The sequence below is a fragment of the Maniola jurtina genome, chromosome 19, assembly GCF_905333055.1.
Source record: "Maniola jurtina chromosome 19, ilManJurt1.1, whole genome shotgun sequence".
NCBI lineage: Eukaryota > Metazoa > Arthropoda > Insecta > Lepidoptera > Nymphalidae > Maniola > Maniola jurtina.
In genome coordinates, this window is record NC_060047.1 from 1,690,409 (window position 1) to 1,700,899 (window position 10,491).

Here is a 10,491-nt window from a genome sequence, read left to right on the forward strand (position 1 = left end):
GGTAACTTACCACACAATTTATTTGTAGCTGTATTACCAACCATCCATATTATTTAGTTATTTGTCATGTTGCAAAATATATGTACATACCTATGGGCTATGTGGCATGGCAATAAATATAAATATACTATATAAATGTATATTGGTTACAAGTTACAATTATAGCACGTTGTAATGTTCGCGGACTAAATCCAATGCTCTGTGACAAATTACATTTCACCGTATTCGATTTACTTCCACTTTCTTTACATCTAAGACAAATTTAAATCATCAGTCGTGAAGCCACATCCACGGTTAACGTACTAACTTCCTATTTATTCAAAACAGTCGAATCTGAAATGGTTCATGCATTAATATATTTGATAACATAATTTGATCTATTGATTTTAATCGCGGGATTATAAAGAACCTGACGTAGTATTTTGCAATGACTCTTGGCAAACGGATTTGTTTCTTACTTGTATTCTTCGCACCACGTGTCAAGACTGGTAAGTTATTCACGATTTTACACACTAAGTAAATAATTATAATAAATATGCTTTAGTAAAATTATCATACAAAGTATTTATTTAGAGGGGTTTACCTACTAGTAGTGCGCTCCAATTAAGAGTACCCTCCTTCGCACTTCTCCATAAAGACATATTACGCCTATTATTCTATTATTTATTGCTCGTGAATCTAGATCTATAACTAAGCCATATACTTATCAATTTATCTCTCCATTATCTATGCCTTAAAATAATAAATATAGTAAAATTCGTAAAATTGTATTAAAAGTTACGGCTCTTGAAAAATCTCTATTTTAAAACTGAGAAATTGAAAAATTAACAACTTCATGTCACGCTTTACTTCATGATTATTTCATGTTTGTAGTTTGTGTAAAAAATGTTTTCTTTTACCAAAAATAGACGTAATTCCAAACGTTGATAAGCAATTATCACTTTACCGTTTAGACTCAAAAATCTTGAATTTCAAGGCAAAATTCATTTCAGCTGGCCTCTCTCGTGGTGAGGTGCAGTAAGAAGGAAAGATTGAAATGCACTAACGCACAAATAATGAACTTTGTTTCCATCATCTGTGGAAACAGCACTACATATTTTAGGTTCCACCCGCCAATAGTTATCGCTTCGAAGAATAGATTGGCTTTCATTTGAGTAGTAACCAATCAAACTGAATTAAATGTTTTAGATCATACATTCTAGAATCTAGGAAATGATATCTCATCATCACCATCATAATTAGCTATTACAGTAGTTTATATTGTCGCCAAGTCCAGCCTCGCAACACTATCTTACATACCTAGTACAATAGGTAGTTATGTTATCCATTTCCAAGTATTATAATACAATCCTTGAACCCAACTAGTACCTAACATGGTTTTAACGCCGGCGCTTAGCCTTGACCTTCCGTGGTCAAAGATGAATCATTAATTAATGATTATGAATGATTAATTTATAGGATTTATTTTATTTTAATACAAGTCACAAAAAATAGAGCGTCATTTAACTATAACCAATTACGGTTAAGCTGTGTAGTTTATTTCCTAGAACTAGAAGTCAAAAAGTCTAGGGCCTGCCAATAATTAAATTGTCTAGGGGCCTGCCCCGAAACCCACGATCGTTTGAATTGAAAACTGATTGACGTAGGTTTTATAAGTATTTAGCTGCCGCTGAAAGCACTGGTCGATTCAAAACTTCAGTTGCCTGCTTACGGTATTCTATAAGGGATGCTATTTTATGCTAAGCCGTGCCACGTCCGAAACACACAGATTGATAAATTTTTAAGGTGTATTATAATTTGCGACTGACTGACTAGGTAGGTAGTTAGGCACTTCTTAGATATAACAGACTCCATTAAAAAAAACCGGCCAAGTGCGAGTCAGACTCGCGCACTGAGGGTTCCGTACCTACTCGGTATCTTTTCCAACATTTTGCACGATAAATCAAAAACTATTATGCATAAAAATAAATAAAAATCTGTTTTAGAATGTAAAGGTAAAGCTCTTTCATATGATACCCTACTTGGTATAGTTATCTTACTTTGAAAATTGAAACATATTTTTTTTAAATGGTGTGACCACCAATTCGCGGTTTGCAGATTTATTCCTGTACATGTGCTATAAGACCTACCTACCTGCCAAATTTCATGATTATAGGTCAACGGGAAGTACCCTATAGGTTTCTTGACAGACACAACGAACAGACAGATAGCAAAGTGATCCTATAAGGGTTCCGTTTTTCCTTTTGAGGTACGGAACCCTAAAAAATGATATTGGGCGCAAACAGTCGACCTTCTGGCTATGGTATAGATAATAGATATACATCTAATATAAATGCAGTATCCCGCTTGCCCATGTATCATAATTTTTGTTTACAGATCTCTGGAGAAAAGTAGCGAATCACCCAGCATGGAATATCTTGGATACGTTTGAGTGTGGATTCAGTGCATCCGACCGTATCATTGGTGGATTCAATGCTGCTCTTGGACAGTTCCCGTGGATCGTACGACTAGGATACTCCTGTAAGTTCCTATCCCGCTGTAGAGCAACATAGAGTTGCGAATCATCCAGCTTAGAGGACTCTGGACATCTTGGAATGACGTGGCTTTAGTGCGTCCAACCCATCATCTATTGGGCCGTAGGTACCCGTTGATTATGCCACTATAGGATACTCCTGTGAGTTTCTTGTCTGCATGTTCTTGAAAATTTAAAATGGTTCGCAAACTTTAAGTGCATGACACGGGTCTGCCCGCGAAATTCAAATTTAATTTGGTTTTTCGCAATTCGTAAACTAATACGACAAAGTAGGCTTATGGCATTCTAATAGCACCAATGGCAGTATCATCTCCACAGGTTTATATAAAAATCTTTATTTACTTGAAAGTGTTCAGTTTAAGAGTTTTATTAGTCTGAGTATCGACTAATTTGTGAGTAACTCACGTCAAACTCATTATTTTGACTAATTTCTTAAACTGAACACTTTCAAGTAAAGATTTTTATATAAACCTGTGAGGATGATACTGCTATTAGCGCAATTAAAATATCATAAGCCTACTTTGTCGTAATGCTTAGTTTACAAATTGCAAAAAACCAAATTAAATTTGAAATTCGTAGGCAGACCTGTGTCATATTGCTTACGATAGTTTAGGAGATATTAAAGTAAAAACGATGTTTGCAGTATCTGAAGAGCCGGAGCTGGAGTGGATGTGCGGAGGGGCGCTGGTGACGGACAGACACGTGGTCACCGCCGCGCACTGCGTGCAGCCGGCGGACGACTTCACGCTGTACGTCTCTAGTAACTCTCTGCAGGCGTTATTTTGCGGAAGTCCATCATACACTTAAAAGAACCAAAAGCCTAATCACTATCCATACTTAATATTATAAATGCGGAAGTGTGTCTGCCTGTCTTTCCGTCTGTCTCTCTGTCTGCTACGTTTTCACGGCCCAACCACTGAACCGATTTTAATGAAATTTTGTACAGACTTGGGATACATTCCGGGGAAGGACACAGATTACTTTTTATCCCGGAAAATTGAAGAGTTCCTACGGGATTAAAAAAACCGTAATCCACGCGGGTGAAATCGCGGGCATTCTCTAGTTGGCTATAATCCGCTAAACCAGACAAATCTGTATGGTGCAATATGCAGCATGCGATGTAAACCGCTCGCCCTCCCACTGCTAAACATGCAGCACCACGCAAATCCCAAAACCATTCGACGCACGTTTTGCCCCACTTCCTCAGATGTACAAACGTTACAATGCCGAATTGCAAATTGTCTATCTGTGTTCAGTGGGAGGTTTCGGCCGTGGCTAGTTACCACCCTACCGGCAAAGCCATGCCGGTAACACTGAACGTAAAATAAGTGCTTATAGTGTTTTATTATTTTGTGGTAAAGTATAATAGATATTATGTAACCTACTTATTAATTTGAACAACAGGCAAATATGAATACCTAGCATTTATCATCGGAATCTCCCAAGTTTTTGATGATTGAAGAACTTCAGTTCTTGCATCATGTTCTGTGGTGAATGAGGCCATTATTAGTCCATCGATATTAATTTATGGTGGTTGATTAAATGACTATGCAAATTGATGGTACCTACTTCCTACAGGTAAAGGGTGAGTTTTTGAGAGCGCTCAGTGCTGCTAGAATTAGAGATAGGTACACCAAATTTGGTCTAACAAACTAGAATCATTATCTATACTATCTTACTAATAAATAAAATTGGAGTGTCTGTCTGTAATTTCGAAATAACTACCTCATATTAAGCTCATATGGTTATTTGAACGATACCATAACAGAATCACACGTTTTTAAATTTTTTGTCTGTCTGTCTGTCTGTCTGTCTGTCTGTCTGTCTGTCTGTCTGTCTGTCTGTTTGAAAAGGCTAATCTTTGGAACGGCTGAACCGATTTTGACGGGACTTTCACAGGCAAGTAGAGGATTGACCAGGGCGTAAAATAGGCTACTTTTTTAACCGACTTTTAAAAAGGGAGTTGTGTTTTTCTACCTATGTACACCGAAATCTCCGAGATTTCTGAACCGATTTGCGTCATTTCTTTTTTAATCGATAGAGGAACTTTGCGACATTGTTTCATAAAAAATTTGGAGTCCAACTCCTCAATCCTGATGCTGCAGGGGATCTGACCAATCCACGCGGGCGAAGCTGCGGGCATCAGCTAGTCATGGATAAGCAGATGAACTGGTACGTTTATAAAGACGCGGAACCCTTCGTGTGTGAGTTCGAGTCGCACCATCCAAACCATCCGTACCATCATACAAGAAATAACACTTTTTTAGGGTTCCGTACCTCAAAAAGAAAAACGGAACCCTTATAGCATTACTTTGTTGTCTGTCTGTCCGTTCGCTCGACCGAGTGCCCTAGAGCCCGCCCGCCCGAGCCCATACTTGGCCGGTGTTTTTTTTTTTTGTGTACCTACTTAACCACAAATTCATGATTTTCGGATTTTTCCCTTTACTTATGCTATAAGGCATTTCTACCTGCCAAATTCCATGATTCTCGGTCAACGGGAAGACACTAAAGAATTAAGTACTTATCTACCGAATCAATAAATAATATTGGATAGAATCAGGCGTTACTTTGCGGAAGTTCATGTTTAGCAAGAAACAGTTAAAAATTATTTTGCTATATAATCCGCCAACAGAAAAAATCTGTATGGTCAAACATGCAGTTACAAGCTAAGCACCGCTTACCTCCCCGACCAAGCAATAAAGCCAAGTTCCCAAGCAAGCACTGCCACCACCACTCACATGCAACACCACACAAGACTTTTCCAATACTCTCTCTCTGGAGGAGGTAAGCGGTGCTTAGCTTGTAACTGCATGTTTGACCATACAGATTTTTTCTGTTGGCGGATTATAGCAAAATAATTTTTAACTGTTTCTTGCTAAATCAATAATAATTTTATCAAAAGAAGAAAAGTACCTAACTTAATTGTTGATCCATTTTCATAGGACTACCATACGTGTAGGCGAACACAACACTGAAACCAACCCAGACTGCGAGATGCAAGTGTGCGCGCCACCGCTCCAGGATCGGAAGATCAAGACCATCAGGAGTCACTCCCAGTTCAACAAGCCCGCGTTCCACAACGACCTGGCCATCATTGTGATGGATAAGCCGGTTCAACTTAATGGTAACTTCATCTAAATATAGAATCACTAGCTGATGCCCGCGACTTCGTTCCCGTGGATATAGATTTTTTTAAATCCCTTGGGAACTCATTGATTTTCCGGGATAAAAAGTAGCCTACGTCTCAGAATACATTCCAGGGTATACTCTATTTTCATTCCAAATTTCAGCCAAATCCGTCAAGCAGTTTTTTCGTTGAAGAGTAACAAACATCCACACATCCACCCAGCCATACGCGTTTATAATATTAGTAGGGTTTAGGCCAACTGCGAGATGCAAGTGTGCGCGCCACCGCTCCAGGATCGGAAGATCAAGACCATCAGGAGTCACTCCCAGTTCAACAAGCCCGCGTTCCACAACGACCTGGCCATCATTGTGATGGATAAGCCGGTTCAACTTAATGGTAACTTCATCTAAATATAGAATCACTAGCTGATGCCCGCGACTTCGTTCCCGTGGATATAGATTTTTTAAAATCCCTTGGGAACTCATTGATTTTCCGGGATAAAAAGTAGCCTACGTCTCAGAATACATTCTCTATTTTCATTCCAAATTTCAGTCAACTCCGTCCAGTAGTTTTTTCGTGGAAGATACATACTTACATTACACGTGTAGAAACAGAAAATATTTTTTACTTTTTAGTGTTTGTGGTTTTTGAAGTCAGTTTTATTTTTCTTTTGATTTTTTTTATTAGACATACAGTTTTCCTTCACCAATAAAGGTGTGTGGAGTTTGCCAGTTCGCACTTCGCCTGCTCTATTGACTGTTCTCACAAATTAGGCGATACTAGAGCTCTTCTTAAACTGGACCCTTTCAAGTAAAGATTTTTATATAAACCTGTGAGGATGATACTGCCATTGTCGCAATTAAAATGCCATAAGCCTACGTTGTCGTATTAGTTTACAAATTGCGGAAAACCAAATTAAATTTGAATTTCGCGGGCATGCCCGTCGTATCCACCTTAATACAAAGAAAAAGAGTTCGCTTCTTCTCCTTTTTGCTTACGAATGGTGAATCTTTTGGTAGATTATGTGTCCCCGATATGCTTGCCTCGCGAGGATCAGTTGGCTGCTCTCCGCTTAGGCGAGCTGGTGACGGTGGCTGGGTGGGGCACCATGAACATGACTACCGAGCAACGAGCAAAGATACTGCAGTATGTAGCCGTAAGTCATTTGACCTTCTTTATTATTAACCATCATCTACTCAGATCCGCAGGAGAAGCAAGATCACTGACATAGCCCAAACTATTAGCAAGCTGAACTGGCAGTGGGCAGGCCATGCTTGTCGTAGAGGCGATGGCCGTTGGAGCCGGAAAGTCCTTGAGTGGAGACCGCGTATAAGCAAGCGTAGTGTGGGACGCCCTCCAGCACGATGGACCGACGATATTAAACGGCTGGCGGGAAGTGGCTGGATGAGGAAAGCTGAGGACCGTGTGTGGTGGCGCTCTTTTAGGAAGGCCTATGTCCAGCTGTGGATATCCACAGACTGATGATGATGATGATGATGTAAATCTACTCATATGACTTACATCTAGTGAGATCATAGTCAAGGGTTAACTTGTAAGAGATTTTTAAAAAAACCTCAATTTCAAACACTTTCTTCTATTCTATCCTAACCTTTATACTGTCTGAGACTGCTGGCTCCACGAAAGACCAGCGCTGTGCCTGTGTTCCCGTCACAGACAGCAAAAGCTAAGTAGAATCCATTCTGATGATACCACACACCACGCACCTTGTTTTGAATAATAAAAATAAAATAATAATAATTTATGCTGCTCGCCCTTGGTGGGCAACATAAGTTTGCCCAAATAATAAATATCGTGGATCGTTTATGGGGTAGTAAGTTACCACCAAGGTTACCACTATACGGAGCCGTCATAATGTTAATTAGCTATACAAATTCCTGGATTTCATCCAAGAGATTTCCTATGAATTTATTTTTCTTCATGACGTTTCATTATTCGACCATGGTGTTTTTCCTAGTGTTATATGGGTAGTAATAACCCATGTCTTGACTAGGCTATGAAGATTAGTCTGTGACGCGGTGCCTAGACCATACAATAACTATTAGTAACTACCTCCTCATTGTTGGTACCTAAGTCACAAGTAGCGTTGCGTGCTAAATGCTTGATCATCTGGAAATGATTAATTTTCTGGTCAGATTGTACGTTTATTTAACTGTTGCGGTGGTGGATTTTCGATTTTGAAGGAAAATGGAAAATTGCTCTAAACCCTGACGGTAATTCAACCAACACATGACCCTCACCTTAAATGGGCGTGGCGGGATAACGCGAGCGCCATTGGAGATCCCCAATCTCCCCTCGGCATCTGGAGTGAGCTTGGATGGCTGGAGTGAAAATTCCGGCGAGGAGGAGCAATGCACGTACAATAAACCGAAATGTTCAAGAGCGGAAACCGGCCTAAAAAGATAGAATGAAGAACGAAAAAGGAGTTTTGACCTATATGGCAGGATGATGTGTGGAGCGACGATGAGGGTTTCTGTGTTGCAACTTGATTAGATTCATTAATATACCCTTTTGAGTGGCAAAGTGACACAGGGTGTCACTTTGCCATACCAATGGGAGGCATGGGGCTCAGTGGAGATGGGCGAAGATGTGTTTAGCAGACGAATATGCCTGTCTGCACGTAACACGACCAACAGAAGTCGCTAGAGGGAGATCACACGAGCAGCAATGAAGTATTCATAGCCACGACCACTCTGAAAAGAGGGAACGATTGAGAAGAAGATATCACAGCAAGCCACCGTCAAACTCTCTTCTTTGTGCCTATTGTGTGTGTGATGAGTTTGATGACACGCCCCCGCCTAATCTCATAAATATAAGGAAGGTATGGGAAACAGGAAAAATACCAGTGATTCAGCATGTAGCGTAGCGTATTTTACTATTTCCTGAATGCAATAGTACCCATCGTAATAATATTATGACGCTGAAACCATACGCTTGCTTTCATAGATATTTACACTCTACACCGCATCAGAATTTTATTGGAATCAAAAATCAGAGTAGATTCTGACATAGAATATTATATTAAAGTAACTAGTGTCTATGATAAATAGATTTAAGTATGTTATATTATTCTTACTGATTCCCTCAATTTAAACGATCGAACTCTTTTGTAATATCTCATTAGAGAATGCCCGCGGCTTCGCCCGCTTGGATTTCGGTTTTTTTTAATCCCGTAGGAACTCCTCAATTTTCCAGGATAAAAAGAAGCCTATGTCCTTCCCCGAGATCTATCCCAAGTTTGTACCAAACATTCAAATCAGTTCAGTGGTTGGGCCGTGAAAGCGTAGCAGACAGACTGACAGACAAACTGACAGACAGACAGACAGACACACATTCGCATATATAATATTAAGTATTGATAATTATGTTTTGATCGACCGACTAGCTCAAAGCTCTGGTTAGGATTCTGTCGGAAAACTGACGGCCCAAGCTCAGAAACCTCGGGGATTGAATATCTACTATATTCCCAAATTACTTATTCCAAAGGAATTTCCACGTAAATATAAACACTTACAAAAAGTGTTATCAATGATTCAACACGGGCGGCGCTGACGTTTTTCCCTATCAGCTGCACACCAGACACTATGCGGCTGATATTATGTTTACTGCAAGCGAAAAAGTATATTTTGAACAGCAAAACAAACCCTGAACCTAAAGCTATCATAATGCAATTACTTAAAAAAGTTATTTGGTACCGATTTGCGTCCATGTTATTGTCATAGACAACTTTTTATCCCGGAAAACCAAACAGTTCCCACGGGATTTTCAAAAACCTAAATCCACGCGGCCGAAGTTGCAGGCATCCTCTAGTTATCAATAAGTATTGTATTTTAAGTTTTAACGACATACGTTAATTTGAAGGTGCCGATAGTGAAGCCAGAGACATGCAATATCATCAGTCAAAGTTTCCGCGTGACAGACACGGAAATATGCGCAGGCGCACAACACAACAAGGATGCTTGCGGAGGCGATTCAGGAGGACCGATGATGAAGGTTTGTTTAACGTCATTCCAAATTCGCAAAAATCCCAAGTTCTTAGGAGAAACGGCCATTTTTTTTTACTTTACTTGCAGATTTTTAGGGTTCCGTGCCTCAAAAGGCAAAATAGAACTCTTATCACTTTGCTGTCTATCTGTCTGTCTATCCGTCTTTTCGTCTGTCGTGTCTGTTAAGAAAACCTATAGGTTACTTCCCGTTGACTACAATCATTTTTGGCATTTAGATAGATCATATAGCACAAGTAAAGGAAAAATCCGAAAACCATTTTGTAATTACATCACAAAAAAAATATTTAAAAACTGTTCAAGAACAAATAAATAGTATTTTCCATTTTCAGAGTAAGATCACTATATCAAATCGGATATCATATGAAAGGGCTTTACTTGTACATTCTAAAACAGATTTTTATTTAATTTTATGCATAATAGTATTTGATTTATCGTGCAAAATGTCGGAAAAAATGACCGCGTACGGAATCCTCGCTGCGCGTGCCTTACTCCCACTTGGTCGGTTTTTTCTGTTGCTGCTAAAATAACTAATAAGTAGGTAAATTAATGTGAGTCCAATTCGCACTTGGCTGGTCTACAATGTCAAAAGCCAAAATTCGTTTCACAAAAATTATAATTTCAAGCATAAAATGATGGTTGTTTTTCAGGTTTTTGATACACCAGATGGACCGAAGAATGTGCTGGTAGGTGTGGTGTCATTCGGACCAACAATATGCGGGATCAAGAAACCCGCAGTCTACACTTCAGTGCCACATTTTCTCAAATGGATACTAGACAATATCATGAAATAAACCAATTTTTATGGA

General features: G+C 39.3%; 1 protein-coding gene across 3 annotated transcripts; it reads left to right on the forward strand.

Annotated features, from left to right (window-relative positions):
* Window positions 1-240: 240 nt before the first annotated feature.
* On the forward strand, window positions 241-10,491 carry LOC123874777 (CLIP domain-containing serine protease 2-like). Of its 3 annotated transcripts, none has more exons than XM_045920269.1 (8): window positions 241-488; window positions 2,377-2,520; window positions 3,177-3,282; window positions 5,476-5,520; window positions 5,920-6,056; window positions 6,680-6,816; window positions 9,540-9,671; window positions 10,333-10,491. In XM_045920269.1, the coding sequence occupies exons 1-8, from the start codon at window positions 428-430 to the stop codon at window positions 10,474-10,476; spliced, it is 906 nt and encodes a 301-aa protein (XP_045776225.1). In that variant the 5' UTR covers window positions 241-427; the 3' UTR covers window positions 10,477-10,491. The 3 variants fall into 3 exon arrangements, with proteins under 3 accessions (XP_045776225.1, XP_045776223.1, XP_045776224.1); XM_045920267.1 differs by having other exon boundaries at window positions 242-488; window positions 5,476-5,527; window positions 5,927-6,056; XM_045920268.1 differs by lacking the exon at window positions 5,920-6,056 and having other exon boundaries at window positions 242-488; window positions 5,476-5,657.

Bases quoted from the DNA above. Each gene is read 5' to 3' on its own strand.
- LOC123874777 (XM_045920269.1), top strand. From the start codon at position 428: ATGACTCTTGGCAAACGGATTTGTTTCTTACTTGTATTCTTCGCACCA. The intron at 2,521-3,176 runs GTAAGTTCCTAT...CGATGTTTGCAG, and splicing joins CGTACGACTAGGATACTCCT to TATCTGAAGAGCCGGAGCTG. The intron at 6,057-6,679 runs GTAACTTCATCT...ATCTTTTGGTAG, and splicing joins TAAGCCGGTTCAACTTAATG to ATTATGTGTCCCCGATATGC.